This window comes from Erinaceus europaeus, chromosome 9 (genome assembly GCF_950295315.1).
Source record: "Erinaceus europaeus chromosome 9, mEriEur2.1, whole genome shotgun sequence".
Lineage (NCBI taxonomy): Eukaryota > Metazoa > Chordata > Mammalia > Eulipotyphla > Erinaceidae > Erinaceus > Erinaceus europaeus.
Genome location: NC_080170.1, coordinates 8,521,174 through 8,543,149, shown reverse-complemented (window position 1 = coordinate 8,543,149; position 21,976 = coordinate 8,521,174). Strand labels below are relative to the sequence as shown.

The 21,976-nt window shown below is 54.8% G+C and overlaps 1 protein-coding gene and 1 long non-coding RNA gene across 2 annotated transcripts; one reads left to right on the top strand and one right to left on the bottom strand.

The window, feature by feature from the left end:
* Positions 1-5,512: 5,512 nt before the first annotated feature.
* On the bottom strand, positions 5,513-9,751 carry LOC132540331 (uncharacterized). Its single transcript, XR_009551482.1, has 2 exons — positions 9,676-9,751; positions 5,513-5,691 (listed from the first exon to the last, which is right to left on the bottom strand). It is a non-coding gene; the product is annotated as an uncharacterized LOC132540331 (long non-coding RNA).
* Positions 9,752-14,043: 4,292 nt separating this feature from the next.
* On the top strand, positions 14,044-21,260 carry BOD1 (biorientation of chromosomes in cell division 1). Its single transcript, XM_007520858.3, has 4 exons — positions 14,044-14,368; positions 16,750-16,874; positions 19,475-19,675; positions 20,564-21,260. Exons 1-3 carry the CDS (start codon positions 14,165-14,167, stop codon positions 19,668-19,670), a joined length of 525 nt encoding a protein of 174 aa, XP_007520920.1. The 5' UTR covers positions 14,044-14,164; the 3' UTR covers positions 19,671-19,675; positions 20,564-21,260.
* Positions 21,261-21,976: the final 716 nt, after the last annotated feature.

Genomic DNA, 21,976 nt, shown 5'->3' with positions numbered 1-21,976 from the left:
CTGAAGCCACCTGGAGGTCCAGCTTTCCTTTCACTGACCTGTTCCTTCCCTCCATCCCTCCCTCCTAGGTGTGGCTCCTGAGCCCGTCCCCACCATCTGTCTTGGGATCTACTGGCAAGGAAACCCCACCTGAGCTACCTGACCAAGGCGTGCGCCCCCAGCTGTAGCAGCAGCCCACCCACGGGCCCCACCCCTACGGGCCCTCCCCAACCAACCAAGACCAGAGCTGAGGGGCCCAGGTGTGTCCAACCTTCTAAACTGGCCTTGGTGGCACCAAAGACGCCAGGGCCTCTCAGGCGGAAGCCTGGGGCTGTGGGCTTCCTGTGCGGTTCTCTAGTCCATTAGCTAATAAGCTCGGATGAATGACCTCCTTCTAGTGGCAGGCTGTTCTAGGGGACGGCGTTCTTTCTCAGGGTCCCCAGGGTACGGTTGTGGAAGGAGAGAGGAGATGCATACAGGGCATGAGGGCAGGATCACTGCCCCACCTCACCCCTCCCCACCCTCCAGCAAAGAAGGTGCTTCTAACACCCACTCCCGACCCCTCAGGAGCCCCAGAGGGAAAAGGCTTCTCAGTGGCCAAACTCTAAAATCAGCTTCCTTCGCCCCAGGAGTGACCCCTGACATTTCTGAAGTGTGATGACAAGTGACCGTCTCAGAGATTCCATGGGCCGCCCACTGGGCCCTGCCCAGCTCAGGCAAGTGGAATCAGAATGGGGGTGGGCGGGCGTGGGATCCCCCTTTCTACAGAAAGCTGGTGGAGTGGTCCTGTGGGCAGAAGCGCCAAGGTCCCTGGGTCTAACCCTGAATGGAGACCCAGCCAGCCAGTCAGCGCCTATTAAACTCTTTGGTGTGACTGTAATATATATATATATATATATATATATGCATCTGCCATCTGACCTAGCAGTCCCACTCCTAGATATTGCTTGCAAAGATTTTTTTTTTTTGCCTCCAGGGTTAGTGCTGGGGCCCTGTGCCTGCACTACAAATCCACTGCTCCTGGAGGCTATTTTTTCCCTTTTATTGCCCTTGTTGTTTATCATTGTTGTTGTTATTATTATTGTCCTTGCTGCTGTGGTTGTTGTTGGATAGGACAGAGAGAAACTGAGAGAGGAGGGGAAGACAGAGGGGGGAGAGAAAGACAGACACCTGCAGACCTGTTTTGCCGCCTGTGAAGCGACTGCCCTACATGTGCTATAGGATAGCGTGTCCTCTGGGACAGAATGGACGGAACTGGAGGAGAGGGTGCTTAGCGAAGTAAGTCAAGAGATGAAAGGCAGCTGCCAGGTGGTTTCTATCATCCGTGGGATCTAGAGATCCGATGTACATGAACTTGCCAAAAAAAAAAAAAAAAGTTCAAACAGAACAGAAGCAAGCAAAGTGTAAGACTTGTGAGAACGCTGCTGGTGATCTTTGGGAGGCAGGAGGGTGGGGACACAGAGCTCTGGTGGTGGGTGTGGTGTGGAGCTGTACCTTGTCATCTTATAGTCTTGTGACAACATATTAATAACAAACACAACAGTCATTTCTCTATATAAACAAAAACTGTTATCATGGGAAGCTTTCGCTCAGCAGTAAAGCACAGGACTTGCGTCCTTGGGGGTTCAGGTCTGATGCCAGACACCACCTGATGCCTGAGCTGAGAGGTGCTCTAGTCTGCCTGTCACTGTCTCTCTCTGTCTCTCTCCCCTGCCGCCCTCTGATATATGATTTAAAAAATATTTTTTAAACAAATACACAGGGGTCCAGGTAGTGGCACACCGGGTTAAGTGCTCACATTATAGTGTGTGCAAGGATCCAGGTTCAAGCCCCGGTTCCCACTTGTAGGGGGAAAGCTTTGCAAGTGGTGAAGCAGGGCTGCAGGTGTCTCTCTGTCTCTCTCCCTCTCTCCCTCCCCCTCCTCTCTCAACTTCTCTCCATCCTATTCAATCATAGATAAATTAAAATATTCTAAAAACCCACAGTGAGGGAGCTGGGCAGTGGTTCACCTGGTTAAGCGCACGTATCACCACGTGCAAGAACACAGGTTCGAGTCCCTGCTCCCCACCTGCAGTGAGGAAGCTTCACAAGCAGTGAAGCTGGTCCTCAGGTTTTTCTCTTTCCCTCATTTAAAAAAAAAATATTATCCTTATTTATTGGCTAGAGACAGCCAGAAATTGAGAGGAACGGGAAGACAGAGAGGGAGACAGACAGACACTTGCAGACCCACTCCACCACTTGTGAAGCTGTCCTCCTACAGGTGGGGGGACAGGGGTTCAAACCTGGGTCCTTGTGCATTATTGTAACATGTGCACTCAACCAGGTGCGCCACCACCTAGGCCCTCTCCTTCCTCTCTCAATTTCTCTCTGTCCCATCTAATTAAAAAAGGGAAAAGAAAGAAATGGCCACTGGGAGCAGTGGATTTGTAGTGCTGGCACTGAGTCCCAGCAATAGCCTTGGTGGCAAAAGCAAACAAGCAACAAACAGTGGGGAACGATAGCATAATGGTTACGCAAACAGACTCCTAGGACTCCCAGGTCCTAGGTTCAATTCCCAGCACCACCACAAACCAAAGCCAGAGCTGAGCAGTGCCCGGTTAAAACAAACAAAGGAAAACCCAAAGCAGCATTGCCTCTATCTAATATGTAAGAAATGAAAAATTGGGAGTCAACCCAGTTGAGTGCGTGCGCACGCACACACACGTACACACACACGTACACACACACGTACACACACACATGTTTCCAAGCACAAGAACCCCAGTTTAAGTTGCAGGGGGAAAAAACTTCACAAGCAGTGAAGCGGGGCTGCAGGTGTCTCTCTTTCTCTCTCCCTCTCTATCTCCCCACCCCTCTCAAATGTTCTGTTTCTATCCTAAATAAAGAAATGAGAAACTAGACAAATGTTCAATTATCCATTCATTAAAAACGGCAACAAACAGTTCCAGGGACTCTGAACAGAGGACTCTTCCTGAGAGCATGGAGCCATGTGGCCTGTGCTGAGCCTGGCAGGCCGACACGGGCAACCCTGGGCTCACGGAGGCCGGGCAGGGTGCCAGCATGATGATCCCATCATCATCTTCTTCCTCACTGCTGACGAAGACCCTTGGGGGTGCAGTGGGGGGGGTGCCCCCCACAGCTCACTCTGCTTGTTCTCCTCCCAGCAGTCAGGCTCCCGAGCCCTCCAAGCCTGCACCCACCAAATTCCAGCCCGCTAGCCCTGTGGCATCCCTGACACTAAGAGCACCCAGGCCTCATGCCCGGAAGGCGGGCTCTGGGCCAGCTTAGCCCCCTCCCGGCCCGCACCCCAGCTCTGGGTTATGCACAGGCCCCGACTGTGTCCTCTGGTGTCCCCAGCTCGGAAGTTCCCATCGGAGAGGTTCCCATGGAAGCCGGAAGCTGCCAAGAAGGAGGACAGTGGGCCATTCATTCCTCCTGCTTTGTCCTCACGGGACCCAGAGGCGAGTGGGGCCTCACATGGACATGGACAGGCGGTGCTGACCATCTCTGCTCTCCAGCGGAAAGAGAGGGCCCCTCTCCACTGCTGCTTTCTCCTGCTACTGAACCCCAGATCAACGGCAGAGAAATGCAGACTGGCTGGAGCTGGGGGGAGGAAGGGGAGGAGAGAGGACACAGGAGAAACACTGTGGAGGAGGGGGGGTGTGGAGGGGAAGAAGAAAGAAGGAATGAGCAGAGAGGATGAAGGGGGGGGGGCCTTGCTTTAGAATGACATCCACCCGACTTGAAACCGAAATGGGTACCAAGTCAGACGGAGACAGAAACAGCACTCTTTCTCATATGTGAGTTCTTTTTTGCCTACTGTAAAAAAAGCCTTTCCTGTCGTGCCACCTCCCCCACCCTGGCAAAGAGGGGAGTGGGGGTGGGGAGACTCCACCCAGCTACTCTGGAATCAGGGCTCAGCTCTGATCCTCACTGCAGGCCTCTAGGTGAATAGCCCCTCCTGTGACTTCCTGGCTGTTTCCAGATAGGCCCCAAGCTCCTATGACCCTGCCTGAGCACCCTCAGCCCCCTGCTGCCTGCCCCCTCCAGTCTGCCCCTCCCTCTGAACCTCTGTCCTCTTGCTCCCTGGGACCCTATGCCCTGGCTCCCTCCTGCAAGTGAGGCTTCCACGCAAATGTTACCTCCCACAGGAGGCCTTCCCTGACCACTTTCTTGAGCCCCAAATGACTCTGACCTTGGTGTGGGGTGCTGGTGAGCTCCAAGAACCTTTTACTAACTCCTCTAGCCCAGACCCCAGCACAGGGCGGCACTGGGAAGAGCAGTCTGGAGAACTCTCAGAAGGCTAGAAGTGGACCTACCCAGTGACCCTGCAATTCCTCTCCTGGGGATATAGCCTAAGGAACCCAACACACCCACCCAAAAAAGATCTGTGTACACCTATGCTCTTAGCAGCACAATCTGTAGTAGCCAAAACCTGGAAGCAACCCAGGTGTCCAACAAGAGATGAGTGGCTGAGCAAGGTGTGGTCTATATACACAAGGGAATACTACTCAGCTATTAAGAATGGTGACTTCACCTTCTTCATCTCCTCTTGGATGGGGCTTGAAGGAATCATGTGAAGTGAGATCAGCCAGAAGGAGAAGGATGAATATGGGATGATCTCACTCATGGACAGAAGTTGAAAAACAAGATCAGAAGGGGAAACATAAAGCAGAACTTGGGCTGGGTTTGGCGTATTGCACCAAAGTAAAGACTCTGGGGTGGGGGGTGGGGGTTCAGGTCCTGGTGCCTGCTGGTGGAGTAGGACCCAGGCGGGGGAGGGGGGGGAAGGAGTTTTGCAGAAAACAGAAGAATTCTACACATGGACCAACAACTATATTTACTGCTGACTATAAACTAATAATCCTCCCCAATAAAAATTAATAAAAATTAAAAAGTCATACAAAACTGAAGAAATAAGTGATTCAATGAGATGATGGAGCCCCCCCCCCCCCACACACACACTCCCCGCCAGAGGGGGCGAGCTCTGCGTCCAAGCAGGACTGACAGACTTCAATTTCCATAGAAGTCAGGAGTTTCCTGAGGTTTCACACGTGGTGCAGGTGAACCCAAGGCCCCTATTTCTTCCCCGATCCTTTGAGGAGGAGAGAGGGAGAGACACGCAGCACCACTCCACCACCCTGCATGGCAGAGAGCAAAAGCCCGGACCTCACACAGAACGAGGGAGACGCTCTACTCTGTGAGCAGGCTGCTTCCTGTTCTTTATTATTTCCTTTTATGGAGCACTGAGCACAGTCACCCACACGTTCCGACCTTCTGATCTGGACGGGCTGCACTGTGGCATGGAGCCCACACCCCTACAGCCCAGTGGCACCTCAGCACCTAAGGTCAGTCTCCCTGAGGTGCATGAAGTAGCCCCGACATCGGCTCCTCATCTTCCTCCTCCTCCAAGAAGTCCTCCTGCACTAACTGCTGCAGTGAAATGAAGAAGCTTTTTGGAGGGTAACGCACAGGGTGACACTCCTGGGATGGAATCACCCTTTGAGTGAGTGACGTGAGTGACGCAGGACGCTGGATGGCAAAGGCCGCAAGGGCGCCTTTATAATAACACCCGCTCTCTGGAAGCAGTCACTGTGGTGATCCCCATGTCACCAAGCAGGAGTCCAGATGTCACAGGCCCAGCCTTCGGAGTCCCAAGGTCATCACCAAGGTCTCCCAATTCCTTGCCGGCCTGGGCCCAGCGGGGCAGACCTGCAGGAGGAAAAGCTTGTCCTTATTCGTCTGTCCAGCGGGAGCCCGCCAGGCCCCTGGCTCTGTGCCACCTCAGAGGTCAAGGGCTGGGGACCCTGTGATAAGGGGGAGACCCTCAGGAAGGAGGAGGGAGCCGTAGGACAGCCGGCTGACAGATTCATTAAAGACCATCGGTATTCCTAATCAATGCCCCTGGAGCACTGGGTGGGGGGCAGAGTGGGTGTGCCGTCTATTCAGGAGTGATCTGCACTGGGGGTGGGGGCTGGGGGCAGTCAGACAGCAAGCTGGCTGGGCAGAGGGGCCAGCCTCCCAGGGATGGAACCAAGCCTGACTCCAGACTCCCAGAGGTGGGGAAGCCTGGTGCCTAGCTCTGCAGTCCAGAGCAAGAATTCTTAGTCTAAGCCACAGCCCACTGTGGCCTCCACTCTGCATTCATTCACTCATTCACTCATTTACTCATTCATTCGTTCACTCATCTGTGGCAGCAAGCACCTCGTCCCTGCCTCCCGAGGCCCATTGGTATTCGGGCTGCAGCCCAGCCCACTGTGGCCTCCTGAGGGGGGGGGGACAGGCTCCCTCCCCCAGATGCTGCTCAGACGGAGCCACAGGCGTGAGGAGACTCAGCAGCCTCATCTGAGGGGTTGTCAGGACAGAGCCCAGCACTGCACCAAGGATTCCGGGAGCAGCCCGTGATCTGGGGCAGGGCAGACGAGAACAAGGGTACACTTCAGCCTGGTGGGGGAGGATGGGTACCTCGGATGACAAAGTTCCCTTCCTCCAAACAGCTTTGATTTGCAGCCTGTGCTGATTTCAAAAGAGCAATTCAGCGATTTTTTTTAAAACCCTCTACTTCAGTAAAGTGTTTTAGATGGCTAAGAAAAGGGGGGGGGGGCTTCTAGGGGAGGGTGAAAGTAAGTCCATAGTAGACTACCATAAAGCGGGGGGTCAGTCATTGACTGGAGGGAGGGTTGTCATTAAACCCAGGGACCTGCATATAAAACAGAGCGTGGCCTCCTGGTTACTTATTCCTTTTTTTCACCAGAACACTGCTCAACTCTGGCTGATGGTGGTGCTGGGGGTTGAAGCTGGTACTCTGGAGCCTCAGACAGGCAAGAGAGTCTCCTAGCGTCACCATTATGTGATCCCGCTCCCATTCTATTCTATTCTATTCTATTCTATTCTATTCTATTCTATTCTATTCTATTCTATTCTATTCTGTTCTGTAGAGACAGGCAGAGACATCACAGCACAGCTCCACCAGTCAAGGCACAGCCCGCCCTGCGCTGTCCATGGTGCTGCCATGCAGTACCAGCTCTTGTTACCCTTGAGTTCCTCGGCTTACAGAGCCAGAATATCACCAAGCAACAGACATGAACCCAGGGCCCTGTGCATAGTCAGACTCACGCTCTACCACCGGGGGAGCATCTTCAGTGCCCCCGAGCCCCCATCTCCAGCCCCCCTCCAGCTCTGGGTCAGTCGTTTAATTACATGAACCTGATCCTCACTCTGTCAGTCCTACTCAGAACTGGACACTGCATGAGGAAGCTCCATGTTGCAGCTCCCAGCATACCTTGCAGCCCCTGGGCACACACCTGGGCTGCCATCTTAGATGAGACGGCAGAGGGTGCTGGTGGGGTGGGGAAGGGGGTCGGGGGAGGAATCTTGGGGCCCAGGACAACTGTCCTCTATTTCGGCAAGTAGCTTTACTGTGTGGCCCGGCTCCCAGCAGTGACCAGCTGTCTGTCACAGAGCAGAGGACAATGGTCACCCTCTCCCCTCTACAGAGGAGTGGGGAGCTGGTTAGAAGTGTGACCCTCAGAAGTTGGGCGGTGGCGCAGCGGGTTAAGTGCACGTGGCGCAAAGCACAAGGACCGGCAGAAGGATCCTGGTTTGAACCCCCGGCTCCCCACCTGCAGGGGAGTCGCTTCACAGGCGGTGAAGCAGGTCTGCAGGTATCTGTCTTTCCCCCTCTCTGTCTTTCCCTCCCCTCTCCATTTCTCTCTGTCCTATCCAACAACAACGACATCAGTAATAACTACAACAATAAAACAACAAGGACAACAAAAGGGAATAAATAAATAAATATTTTTTTAAAAAGTGTGACCCTCTAGTGTGGATAAGCCCTGTGGTGCAAAAGGCAGCCTGGAGTTGGGTTTGGGAGAAGGAGCTGGGATTCCACCCATCAGACAGAAGGTGAGGGTACAGGGGGCAGGGGGCAGTGGGGATGGGGAAGGGAAGAGAGAGAGAGGACAGGTGGGTGCACTGACATGGAGAAGGACGTGACCATGACTTGCTCAGGTCACTTGTGCAGGAAGGCCTCCAGAACAAGAAGACTGGACGTAGCAGCGGCAGTCTGTCTATACCGTCAGCACTAGAGAACACGGCTTCTGGGGCTGGGCAGTGGCGCACCTGGCTGAGCGCACATGTTACAGTGCACAAGGACCCAGATTCAAGCCCCCGGTCCCCACCTGCAGGGGGAAAGCTTTGCGAGTGGCAAAGCAGGGCTGCAGGGGTCTCTCTCCCTCTCTATCACCCCCCTTCCCAATCCATTTCTGGCTGTCTCTGTCTGTAAGTAAAGATAACAACAGAGCCCAGGTGCTGAGCTTCCTATGAAAATCCACACCCCGCCAGCCAGGTGATGGTGCACCCAGTAAAGGGACACATCACCATGTGTGAGGACTTGGGTTCGAGTCCCCACTTCCCATATGAGCAGTGAAGCAGGCCTGCAGGTGTGTCTCTCTGTCTGTCTCCCTCTCTGTCTCCCCTTCATCTTTCAATTTCTATCTTTCCTAATCAAAATAGAAAGGGGAAAGAAATGGCCGCCAGGTGCAGTGGTATCACCATAGTGATAACCCCGGTGGCAATAAATAAATAAATAAATAAATAAATAAGTAAATAAGAAAGGAAAGAAGAAAGAGAAAGGAAAAAAGGGAGAGGCAGGAGCTTGGAAGCAGAGGGGGCCTGGGCTGAAGGGCAGGAGGATGTGGAGGCGGAAAGGCTTGGTCTCTGGAGGCCGAGGAAGGACCATGGGGGTGTGGGGAGGGCCGAGATGGGGTGACAGTCTCAGCCAGGCCCCAGATCTCAGGAACACTGACTCCTGATTCCTGCCTCCCCCGGATCCCCTCACACCCCAGCTCACCCCTGAATGTGAACCACGTCCTCAGTGAAACCCACGGCCTCCTCCTCCTCCTCCCCGAGGTCAAGCTCAGCCTCCGAAAAGGACACGTGAAGGCCCCGGCCAACTTCACCTACATGCTCTCCTCACGGGCCTCCACGGACCCCACCACACACACACACACACACACACACACACACACACACACACACACACACACACACACACGGGCTCTGCTGCTCCACTTGCCTCACGAGACTTCAAACTATTCCCAAGCACATGCCCAGCTGGAGCCCAGGGGCCTTTACTACAGCAGCCCCTCAGCCTGGGACCCCACGCGGCCCCCTCCTCTGCTTAGGATGGGTTTGTGCCCTAGGGGAAGTAAATTCTGGAGGCTCAGTCAGCGTCAGCGGGCACAGCACAGGATGTGGGGCGGCTCTGAGAACAGACTTCGGCTGGCCATTGACGAGGTCAGAAGCTACACTCCAGAGCAGAACACTGGCACCCCGTGTAGGGACAGGCAGGATGCAGGAGCCTCTGATGTCCCTATGCATCTCAGGGCGACCCACACAGGACATCCCACAAGCTCCCGGTGGCTGGACCCTGCCTCCCCTGGCATGGGACCTGTTTCCCCATGTGATAGCTGATCTATCAGAAAAGCACAGCCACCTCTGGTGACTGGACACCAAGGCCACATAGGGGGGCAGCTGGGACATCAGGCCCCAGGACTGCAGGCAAGAAGGGCATCAGAGGCACGTCCAGAAAGTAGGTTGCAGGCCTGCTGCGTTCCATCGCACCCTGGGGGAATGCCAGCTTCTGTGCCACATCCCCAAGGCTGCCTGAGCCCCCCGTGAGCCCCTGGCACCCACCTGAGTCCTCAGGCACTAGTACATCGAGGCCCCTCCAGGCTTGGAGACCCTCTAGGACATGGGCCAAGGCGTGGCCTGTCTCTGTGTGTATATGTCTGTCTCTGTGTGTGAGTCTGTCTCTGTGTGTGTATGTCTGTCTGTATGTCTCTGTGTATGTGTCTGTCTCTGTGTGTGTGTCTTGCTGTGTGTGTGTGTCCGTCTCTGTGTGTCTGTGTGTGTGTCTGTCTCTGTGTGTGTGTCTGTCTCTGTGTGTGTGTGTCTGTGTGTGTGTCTCTGTGTGTCTGTCTCTGTATGTCTGTCTGTGTGTGTGTCTCTGTGTGTGTCTTTCTGTATGTGTCTGTGTGTCTGTCTCTGTGTGTGTGTGTCTTTCTGTGTGTGTGTGTCTGTCTCTGAGTGTGTGTGTCTTTCTGTGTGTGTGTGTCTCTGTGTGTCTGTCTCTGAGTGTGTGTGTCTTTCTGTGTGTGTGTGTCTCTGTGTGTCTGTCTCTGTGTGTGTGTGTCTCTGTGTGTGTGTCTGTGTGTGTGTGTGTACAGGGGGTGACTGTCCCCAAGGGGCAGCAGTGATGACTGGGACTTACCGAGCAGTAGTCCTTACGCCATCTCTGCTTTCTATTTACCTGTGCAAAACATTCTCTACTGTGTAACGCTGGCAGGTGGGGAACATGATCACAGCAATGCCACCGGGGTTCACTCTTGAAAGCTTAGACTCCTGTTGCTTGGGCTGTGGGAGCTAGCATAATAGTTGTGCAAACAGACTCTCATGCCTGACACATGAGACTCTCATGTCTTCATGTCCCAGGTTCAATTCCCCATACCACCACGAACCAGAGCTGTGTTCTAGTGAAAAGAAGGAGGAGGAGGAGGAGTAGGAAGATGAGAAGAAGAAAAAAGGAGGAGGAGGAAGAGGAAGAGAGGGATGAGAAGAAGGAGGAGGAGAAGAAAGAGGAGGAGAAGATGGAGAAGGAGGAGGAGAATCCTGCTGCTGTCACAGTAAGGCACGTCATATCTACACAGTTTTTGACGGAGGGGGGCACCCCTCACATCTATGTTGTTCAAGTGTTGACAATACTCGAGACCAAACTTCTCACTCGTTCTCTCTCCCTTGTTTCCATCCAACCATCAGGTATGTCCCATGAGCCTGCAGGTGGCAGGCACTGCCAGGCATGAGGCAGGCGACCCCCACCTTGGTGGAGCTGAGAGACCACTGACAGAGAGAAACACACACCCTCCCTGGGCTGGTGCACCTGTGTGGCTAACATGTTACTGGATGTCTGCTCAGGACCAAGAATTGTCTTCAACGGAGAGTCAAGATGGTGGATGGCTGGTCCTTTCCAAGGTCCCCAAGGGCTGAGACTCTGTGGGGGCCAGGGGCTTGAAGCTGGGTCCTTCCTTGTGCGTGGTAATGTGTGCGCTCTACCGCGCGCGCCACCACCTGCCCCCCCCCCCCATCTGCCCCTTTTCCTCCATGGAGATCTGAACTTGGGGCCTGTGGAGTTTCCACCCCCATGACATAAAACACTCCAGCTCCTATTTATGGGCAATTTGCTGGGCTCCAGGAACCTGTCAGGAATAAGTCTTCACACCCAGAGCCAACAAGGACTCCTCCCTAAGGGATACCTGGAAAGGGGCTCACTGCCTCTGCAAGAGTTCAAGCATCAACTCCCGCCTAGAAATAAAGGGCCGAAGGGTCAGAGTGATTAGTACAGCGACGGCGCCTCCTGGTGGCCAGTCCTGTGTACCACGCGTCCTTGACTTGGGGAGTGAGAGAGAGCCTGGAATAAATAAACTTCCCCTAGCCTTGGTCACCTTCCTCATCCTCTCCACCCCACCCCTTTCTCATGGACTCTAGAGGCAAAGTCATAGGTCCAGGCTGTACCCACACCAGCAAGGCCTCAATAAGACAAGATCCAATGAGACTACCAACGGATGACCCATCCCCCGAGGCCCCGGGATCACCCTGTAACTCCTGCTCTAACACTTTGGCTACAGATGAACCCCCTGCCTTCCCACCCCCACTCCCCCAAGCCTTCCTCCATGCCCTCTGACCTCATCCCGTGAGCCACAGGAAACAAACAGGAAATCAAGCTTTCACACAGAGCTCCGTCGTGTGACTCTCCCATGAGGTCCCAGCTCTGACCCAGAAAACAGGAAGCCAATCAGCCTATTGATGATTTGCTTTTCATGGCAATAGTTGCTAAGAGAGCAAAGCTCTGAGTCAGGACCAAGATTAGTTTTGGGAGTGAGCAGAGTCCCTGAGAAGAGGCAGCCTGATAAGCCTACTACTACTACTACTAATCATCATCATCATCATCTTCTTCTTCTTCTCAAAGTGCCCGGGGTTTGGAGGGTGATGAGTGTGGAGTTTATGACACACTAAGGAGATGAACTGAGCTGACGCTTAAGGGTGCCTGTAAACTAAGAGTTCTGAACCTTCCTTCTGACGGTTGATTTAAACACCCTTGAATAGAAGACACTGGTGTGGACTCGGATGACTGCATAGTAGGGGTTCAAAGGACTCTCAAGCCTGAGCATCTGAGCTCCCAGGTTCAAGCCCCAGCACTACCATATGCCAGAGCTGAGCAGGGCTCTAGTTGAATGAATGAATGAATGAATGAATGAATGAATGAATGAATGAAAAGCTGGTGTGAAGAGCATCCCAGATCTCTTTTCTGCTTCCTGCAAGAAATCTACACCATGGAGCCACCACCATCATCACCACTATTGCTTATATGAGGAGACAATAGCAGGTGAAGTTAGCGGGGATGTGGGCAGAAATTGAGTCCATACTAGATAAAATGGTGAGAGGAAAAGAAGAGAGGACAGTGGTGGTTGGGAGAGGGGCATTTGATTTGAAGCTACAAATTAAATCAGTGTGAAGCCTTATCACAAATAGCCTTACCTAGTCTAGTATAAGACGCCAGCTAGATCCCACAATGTAGTAAACCTTTGATTAAATAGTGTAGGATTCGGACATGAGAAACCCAAGTTCAAATCTTTCTCTGCTGGGTCTGTGTGACCAGAGGTCTAACTTCTCGCTGCACCTCCACTGCCCCATCTGTAATGGCAATGCAGTATCCTCTGCCTTCTCGGTCGTGGGGAAGCAATGTGCAGCCGTCTCTAGCGCACACTTAGCACATTCCAGTCCCTCAGTAATCGTCTTTGCCTTTTTCTTTCTTTCATCGTCATTGACTGTCTACTTAGCACCTAGGAGGAAATTCACACACATGAGCGTGAATTCGGGGAGCTTTTTATACTCTCTTCTTCACAGCTCTGCATTACAGTCCGTCTTCTAAAGTAAGCATGCAAAACTCGGGCTCAACCTAAGTGCCCATGGGCAGGTGACTGCATGAAGATGTGTGCCATATATACTCGATGGACTATTTATCCAGTCATTAAAAATATGAAAATCCTACCCATCAGACAGATAGAACTCAAAGAGATTACCCTAAGGAGAACAAGGAAGGAAGTCAAAGATAACCAACTGCCTGTGGTTTTAGTTACTTGGAACAGAAATAAGTAAAGCAAACAAGCTTGGGGAAAAAAAACAATAATAACCAAAATGGTTTAGACTCTGAGAAGGAGCAGGGAGAGGTGTAAAAAATCTATTCTAAACCTGATAATACTGTAACTCATGCTAAATCAACAAAAATTGAATCGGCTGGTAGTACACCTGGTTGAGCACACATGTTACAAGGCACAAGGACCCAGGTTCAAGCCCCCGGTCCCCACCTGCAGCGTGAAAGCTTTGCGAGTGGTGAAGCAGGGCTGCAGGTCTCTCTCTCTCTCTGTCTCTCTTTCCTCTATCTGCCCCTCCCTCTCGATTTCTGGCTGTTTCTATCCAGTAAAAGCAAATGAATATAATTAAAAAATTAAGATCAACAAAAATAACTGCAAAAAAAAAACCCAAGCATGCATAAATATTAAAACAAGGAGGGAAATACAATGGTTGAATAAGTAGAAATATGGCTAGTAGACTGTTTCCCAAATTCCCCGGATCTTAGCGTCCAAGGGGAACGACCATATGCATTAAAAAAAAAAAAAGATTCTTTGGCTTAGAAAGAGCGAGTCGGGATGTCCGAGGGCTAAACCCGCCCTGCTATACCTTCCAGTAACCCGCAGGAGACTCACAAGCCGCACAGCTGACACGCGCTAGTCTGGAGCCAGGGCTGCCACCGCCCCTCCCGCTCGCGCCGAGCGAGCCCGGTGCCTGACGGGAGTTGTAGTTCCCGCCGGCCGAAGCGCGCCTATAAGAAAGTAGGAGCGGCGCACCGAGAGCCTCCCGCCCCACAATGCAAAGGCCGGACGTGACGTCATGTAGAGAGCGCCCGGGTTCCAGTGGGCGGTTTCTGCCGCCAGCAGGGCCGTCCCGGCGGCAGTGCCGGAGCCGCCCCTTCCGCAGCCTTCTCGGCACCTCGCAGCCGCCGCCTCAGCACACCCAGGCCCCGAGCCCTGACCAGCAGCTACCTTGGGTGTCTGCCGCCTTCGCGGCCATGGCGGACGGTGCGGGCGCGGGGGGCGCAGGGGGCGGCGGCGCGGGCCCGGCGGGGGCGGCGGGGGGTGGCGGGGGTCCCCTCAACCCCGCCTCGCTGCCCCCCGGAGACCCGCAGCTCATCGCGCTCATCGTGGAGCAGCTCAAGAGCCGGGGCCTGTTTGACAGCTTCCGCCGAGACTGTCTGGCGGATGTGGACACCAAGGTGGGGCGGGGGGCTCCCTGGGAAACATGGGGGGCGGGAAACGGGGACGGTCCCCGAGAGCATGGGGGTCCCCGGGCGCATGGAGGGGTCCCTGGGCGCATGGAGGGGTCCCCGGGATCATGGAGGGATCCCCGGGATCCTGGAGGGGTCCCCGGGATCCTGGAGGGGTTCCCCGGGCACATGGAGGGGTCCCCGGGATCCTGGAGGGGTTCCCCGGGCACATGGAGGGGTCCCCGGGATCCTGGAGGGGTTCCCCGGGCACATGGAGGGGTCCCCGGGCGCATGGAGGGGTCCCCGGGATCCTGGAGGGGTCCCCGGGATCATGGAGGGGTCCCCGGGATCATGGAGGGATCCCCTGGATCATGGAGGGGTCCCCGGGATCCTGGAGGGGTTCCCCGGGATCATGGAGGGGTCCCCGGGATCATGGAGGGGTCCCCGGGATCCTGGAGGGATTCCTGGGATCATGGAGGGGTCCCCGGGATCCTGGAGGGATTCCTGGGATCATGGAGGGGTCCCCCGGGATCATGGAGGGGTCCCCAGAGCGGAGGGCCAGGCCAGAGGGACCTGAGCAAGCCCCCCATATTGGGGGGGGGGTGCGCAGCAGGCTCAGGGCGCTGCCCACGTGGGTCCGGCCCCAACCTCGTGTGAGCTGTGATTTCGCTGAACTGAGTACCTGGCTTAGAGCCTAGAGCTGCTGCTTTTAATTAATTAATTGTTTTATTGGGGGGGGGTGTTAATGGTTTACAGTAGGCAGCAAACTCAGTAGTTGGTCCATGTGTACCATTTCTCAGTTTTCTGCAAAACTCTCACCCCCAGCCTAGGTCCGTCTCCACCATCATGCACCAGGACCCAACCCCTTCCTCTCCCCAGAATCCTTAACTTTGGTGCAGCAGGCGCCCCCAGTCCCCTCAGCACCTCCCCGTCTGTTCAGAACAATGGAGGAGGCCCAGGGCAAGCAAAGGCAGCATCAGAGCTCGAGGGCGCTCCCTGTCTTCCTTTCTTAGCTCAGTGATGCACTGGAGGAGGGAAGAAGACCTACAGATAAAAGACCAATTAAGAGGCAAGGAAGGGGAGCTAGAGAGGGGGAATGAGAGGCCTGCAGCCCTGCTTTACTGCTTGTGAAGCCCCTCCCCCCACTTGCAGGTGGGGCCTTGAGCCTGGGTCTTTGTGAACTAGAAAAGAGAAAGAGGGAACTAACCACACTGCTGTAGGAAGCCCAGATGTACAGAAGATGAGCCCCAGACCCATCTGGCAGGAGAGCACAAGGCCTTGAGGAAGCCCCCGACACACACAGTAGTGGATCTTGCCTCGTGAGTCGTAAGATTTCTAAATCCTGCCCATCTCCAAGGCGGCCGCTGAATACTACAGGGCTGCATTTTCTGTAGACTGATGTCTCTGTAAATCCCAAGACCACCCTTCCCCCAGACCCAACTATGCAGGGAAAGATACCAGTGATGGGGGGCGGGCTGTAGCACAGCGGGTTAAGCGCCTGTGGTGCGAAACACAAGGACCCGCTTAAGGATCCCGGTTCGAGCCCCCAGCCCCCCACCTGCAGGGGAGTCGCTTCACAGGCGGTGAAGCAGGTCTGCAGGTGTCTGTCTTTCTCTCCCCCTCTCTGTCTTCCCCTCTTCTTTCCGTTTCTCTCTGTCCTATCCAACAACGAACGACATCAACAATAACAATATTAACCACAACAAGGCTACAACAACAAGGGCAACAAAAGGGGGGGGATGGCCTCCAGGAGCAGTGGATTCATGGTGCAGGCACTGAGCCCAGCAATAACCCTGGAGGCCAAAAAAGAAAAAAAAAAAAAGATACCAGTGACTAAGACTGCCAGAGCCAGACCCCGAGCAGTGGAGTGAAGATTCCCACCCTCCTAACCTTTTGAGTCGGCTTCTGTGACGATGCTGTCAGGCCTGCCGCCCCCTAGCTAAGCTGAGCCTTCCCTTTGCCCAGGGCCCAGACTTGTTGAGCACGGGCTCTGTCTGCAGCCCGATCATGTCAGTAGGCTGTGTTCCCCTCACACTCCTGGGATCTCTCTTGACTCTGCTGCAGGTAGAAGTTCTGCCGGAACATTTGTGCATGGTGCTGCATGCACTTAATTCCTTTTCTCTGTGCAGCACTAGTTGCCTGTTCAGAGGCTGTGGGGACAGTGCTCAGAGATTGAGCTTGAGGGGAGAGAGAGAGAGCTGTGATGCAGGCCCTGTGTACTGAGCAGTGCGCTCCCTTATCGGTGCTCTCACGCCGCGACTGGAGAAGGAAGCAGGGAGATACAGGCCTCGGGCCCTGCTGGCAGGTGTACCACCCACTCCGTGCTGCCTCTCAGGACCCGGAACTCTGGTGACTAACTCCTGACGCTTCCTTTCTCTCTCGTGTTCTAGCCGGCTTACCAAAACCTGAGGCAGAAAGTGGACAATTTTGTGTCGACACATCTGGACAAGCAGGAGTGGAGCCCTGCGATGAGCAAGAACCAGCTGCGGAATGGGCTCCGGCAGAGCGTGGTTCAGTAAGAGGGCGGGGGGCAGCGCCTCCCCTACATCGTCTTCTCTCCCTGTGACCTCAAAATGAAATGGTCTTGAGGCCAGGTGGTGGCGCAGTCAGTAAAGTGCAAGTCACCATGGGCAGAGGCACTGGTTCGAGCCCCCAGTCCCTGCCTGCGGCTTCACAAGCGGTGGAGCAGGGCCACCTGTGGCCCCTCTTTCTCCCTCCTCTTCCCTCCTCTCTCATCCTATTTTCATCTCTAGCATAAATCTAAAAAATATATATATGTGAAAAGTTGCTTAAAAATAGAAGAGGACTTTTACTAAGTAAACCTAACACGTTGCATATGCCCCGTGAGTGCCAGAATGGGAACCTTTTAAACAAAGCTAGACTTTATAAAACTGCCTGAGTTAAGAAAGAAGCTTGAGAGCAAAGGAGGCCTGGAAGGCTGGGGAGCTCAGCTGAGAGAGTGCCTGCCTTGCCACGGCCCAGGTTCAAGCCCTTGCACCACAGGAGAGGGCTGCAGCACCAGGGGAAGCTCCATGCTGTGGTATCTGTCCCCCTCTGTCTCTTTCTACCAAAAGTCTCAGCCTAGAGGAGTGACGCCCCCAAAGTCCAGAAAGATGCCTGGAGCCTTGTCTTAAAATCCTCATCCTTCTCTTCTGGGGAGTAGACTGGACACATCACTTACTGAACAACTGCCCCATCTATGACACAGTCCTTACAGTGACGTGACTGTCACAAAAACCCGAGTCGAACGTCAGACCCACTTGTGCGTCTGAAGGGCAGGTGCCCGTGTTCACATCCGGGAAGGCACCGTGCGAGCTCGTGGGAGCCTGGGAGTGCTCCTGGGGACGCCGGCGGCCATCGAACTTCTGCTGATGTGTCCTTGGGTACAGAACAGATGGGCAGCACAGCCTGAAGGAAAGACTCACTGAGGGCGCCGCCACCCCACAGCGTGAGGCACCCGGCCCTGAGGCTCGCCAGCCGCCGCCCCCCTGGGTCCCCCGCCACCGCCACCCCACAGCGTGAGGCACCCGGCCCTGAGGCTCGCCAGCCGCCGCCCCCTGGGTCCCCCGCCACCACCACCCCACAGCGTGAGGCACCCGGCCCTGAGGCTCGCCAGCCGCCGCCCCCTGGGTCCCCCGCCACCACCACCCCACACTGCAGCCAGGCCCCGCTGTAACCCCTCGAGGTGACTAACGAAACTTAGCCTTTTCACGCGGAGCCAGAGAACGGCCGTGTGTGGCCCCACCGGGCAGCCTTCCCAGCCCAGGCTTCCCCTGGATTCTCAGCAGGAAGGAAGGAGTAACACCCAAATGCCAAAGCACCAGTCCCCCGGTGCCCCCGGCCAGCGTCAGGATTCAAATCTGGGCACGCTCCCTGCGGAGCCACCCCCAGCCCCACGAGTGAGGTGGCTTTTAACTTCATTTTGCCTTTTTATTTTCCCCACTAGGGTTATGGCTGGGGCTTGGTGGCCACACTGCAGATCTGCCTTTTTTTTTTTTTTTTTCTTTTTCCTTTCTTAACAGAGAGAGACACACCTGCAGCAGTACTTCAGCAAGTATGAAGCCGCCGTGCAGGTGGGAGCAGGGCTTTGAACCTGGGTCCTCGAACACAGGAACCTGTGGGCTCAGCTGGGTGTGCTGCTGCCCCGCCTCCTCATTTCCTTTTCTGCTTTCCGGTCCAGCTGAGGTTCACTGCTGGCCGTCTAGTGCACACCTGCCTGCAGTGTGGGGTTACTTGGCGCAGGCTGGGGGGGGGGCACTGGGCTCATCCTTTGTTTCACCCGCCACCTGACCACTTACCTCAGGCAGCCTGCTGGGAGAAGGTGCACCCCAGGTGGTCTTTGAAACACACTTCTGTGAGGATGTCGCTTCAGCTTGAACCCACGGGGACCCTCCCAAACTCTTGCCACGCGCCTCCTGCCACCATTGTCTTCCTCTGCTCTGCCCCAGGAGTCTGAAAACGGCACTTGGAGGCATTGACGTGTTCATTTTTTTAAGTTTTATTATTGGATAGAATCAGACATTGAGAGGGGAAGGGGAGCTAGAGAGAGGGAGAGAGACAGAGACACCTGCAGCTCTCTTTCACCACTCGTGAAGCTTCCCCCCTATGGATAGGGATCGGGAGCTCGAACCCGGGTCCTTGCGCACTCAGTGTGTGCCCTCAACCAGGTGCACCACCGCCTGGCCCCGTTGACTCGATCTTGGGCGATATCTGGAAGGATCTGGAGCCCGTTTCCAGCCTCCGAGGCGCTTAAAGCCAGCATGCTTCTAGCCTGCTCCCTCTTTCCATTCCTTTCACATTTGTTGGCTGAGTGTGTTGGGGTGTCACGGCCATGGCTCAGGGCCCTGCTGGCGGTGTCATGAAAGGCAGGGCCGGGGGCCAGCTCAGCACCCTGGTGGCTCTCCGTGCCCATCTGTTCCAAGACAGGCCACCACGTTGTGTCAGGTTCCCTCCAGGAAGCTGAGGCTGCGGGTCGGAGACTGTAGGCAGCTGCCTGTGGCTGCCCTGAGCCGGTGAAGGCTTCATGGCTCAAGTGAAGAGAGAAGTGTCTGGAGGGCCCCAGTTTAAACCCTCCTGGGAGTATCAAAACTAAACAGTCGGCTCTGTCTCCTCAAGGTCTGGGATGCTGGAAGCCGGTGTGGATAGAATCATCTCGCAGGTGGTGGACCCCAAGCTGAACCACATCTTCAGGCCACAGATAGAACGAGCGATCCACGAGTTCCTGGCGGCCCAGAAGAAGGAAGCCGTGCCAGCGCCCCCTCCGGAGCCTGATGGCCAGGAGCCCTCGGCGTCGGCCCAGGACGCTCCCTAAGCCCGGTACCGGCCTTGCATTTGGTTTGTGGGCAGAAGAGATGGGGGCCACCGTGGGGGTGGGGGGCACATTCCTCTTGTCTTTGGGAAGGGATCAGCTGTGGGTGGACCCAGCCGAACCAGACACAAACACCAGGGCTGAGAGATGCTTAGAAACCGGCCAGTGCTCGGTGTCCACAGGGAGACCCACTGGGGCCTTGTCTTTCTGGGAAATGCATCCTGGACATGTGTTGATTTGTGCCGGGCTAGCGTGAGGGTGTTTCTTCCCGGGCACGTGCTCTCTGGGTTGGAGAGAACTCGACCGGAGCCAACCTGGGCTGCTGCTTACTCAGCGATGCGGGAGAGAGACCAGGAACTCGTGGCAGAGCGGGAACGCAATGCATCTTTATTGATCAGAGACCACGCTTTTATATATTTTGAACCGGAAGTGCCAAGTCGGAAAAGGAAATGGCTAGGAAAGGGGGTGGAGAAAATGAAAGAGCCGGGAGGTAGAAAGCTTCCGTAGCAGCTGTTGTGGAGGTTTTAACCGGTGGGATTAATAAATACCCTGCAGGCAGGGCGGGTCTCAGGCAGAACAATGATTATCTAAATAGACCACAGCATCAGCGAGGGAGGATGGAGCAGAGCAGGGGCGGGGGTGGCTTAAGGCCCAACAGATTTGCACTTTGGAGATTAAAATCCGGCTCTCTGAGGCCAGTGATTGGAGGAGCTTCAGGGATTGGGCGAGAGCTGGGTTGTGTGGGAACAGCAGGCGGGAGAAGAAGGCCCAGGCCCGGCGGGCACCCACTGGCAAGTCTTCTCTAGTCTGACCATACAGTCCCTCGGAAATACCGAGTTAAGTCCACATGGTCTGGAAAGCTAGTGCTTTGACAGGGTGTCTCTCTCTCTCTTCAGAGCAGGCTTGCCGTCCTTCAGGACCTTCCTCAAACTCATGAAGCAGAGCGTTTCGGTTACAGAAGGGAACAAACTGAATGAAGACGGGCCCCTAGCATCATGGACTCCAAGACTCAGCTCTGAGGGGTGGGGGTCAGGGGACAGTGCCAGCTGGGGGCCAAGGCAGGCAGCACGATGCCACCACCCTGCCCACGGGGACAGCTAGTCAACACTACAGAGGCGCAGAGAAGCACAGCAGCCCGAGGCTGGCCTGAAGCAAGCCTTTATGTTTGGACTTGAGAATGCCAGGGGCTCTTGGGGTCTGTCCCCTCCTCAGGAGTGCGGCTCCAGTGAGCCGGCTGGGGTGGGCGTGACGGGCAGGACTTGGCTGCTGTACTTCTCAGAGGTGCAGGCTGCATCAGCTCCCTGACTGAGGTGTTGTTGTTTTATTTTGTTTTATTTTGGATCAGAGCCCTGCTCAGCTCTGGCTGATGGTGGTGCTAGGGCTTGAACCTGAGACCTCAGAGCCCAGGGTGTGCAAACCCTTTGCATAACTATTGTGCTGTCTCCTCAGCCCTCACTGAGCTTTAAAGCGGTTGTGAGCCTCTGGTCCGGGAGTCCTGCCGTCCCCGGACAGTCCTACCAGCGCCAAGTCTCTGGGGGTTTCACATGTAGTTTTCGGGAACGTCGAAATAAAGGCTTATGGTTTTGTAATAAAGCCCTCAGCTGCTCTTCTCTGAACCTCCCACTGATCTTGGGTCCCGGCTCTGAGGCAGGAGAGCTCTGATAGTTCAGACTCTTGAGTCTGATATCCTGTTGGGCATTCTGTTCAGCTTGGACCCAGTCATGTTCCTCAGATGCCCTTCTCCATCGCTGGGGTTGTCATCAGTCAAGCTGGAAGCCATTAATGAACTGATTCGGCAGTTGGGCGGTAGCACAACAGGTTAAGCACAGGTAGCGCAAAGAGCAAGGACCGGAATAAGGATCCCGGTTCGAGCCCCCGGCTCCCCACCTGCAGGGCAGTCGCTTCACAGGCGGTGAAGCAGGTCTGCAGGTGTCTATCTTTCTCTCCCCCTCTCTGTCTTCCCCTCCTCTCTCCATTTCTCTCTGTCCTATCCAACAAGGACGACATCAATAACAACAGTAACTACAACAATAAAACAAGGGCAACAAAAGGAAATAAATATTTAAAAAAATGAACTGATTCATTTTACACCAAGCCCCTCATCTTAGAGCTCCCTTCTGAGACAGAGGGCCAGGCAAACGTGGCAGTGAAAATCGAGGAAGCACCTTTCAGCCCTTCAGAGAAGGATCACCTGGAATTAACTGTCTCGGTGAAGGCAGAACTTGGAGAAGACTTCGTTCCAGAGCTGGCTGTCTCAGATCCGCTGTCATCCAGCCACGCCCAGCAGCCAGATGCCTATAGTGACTAGA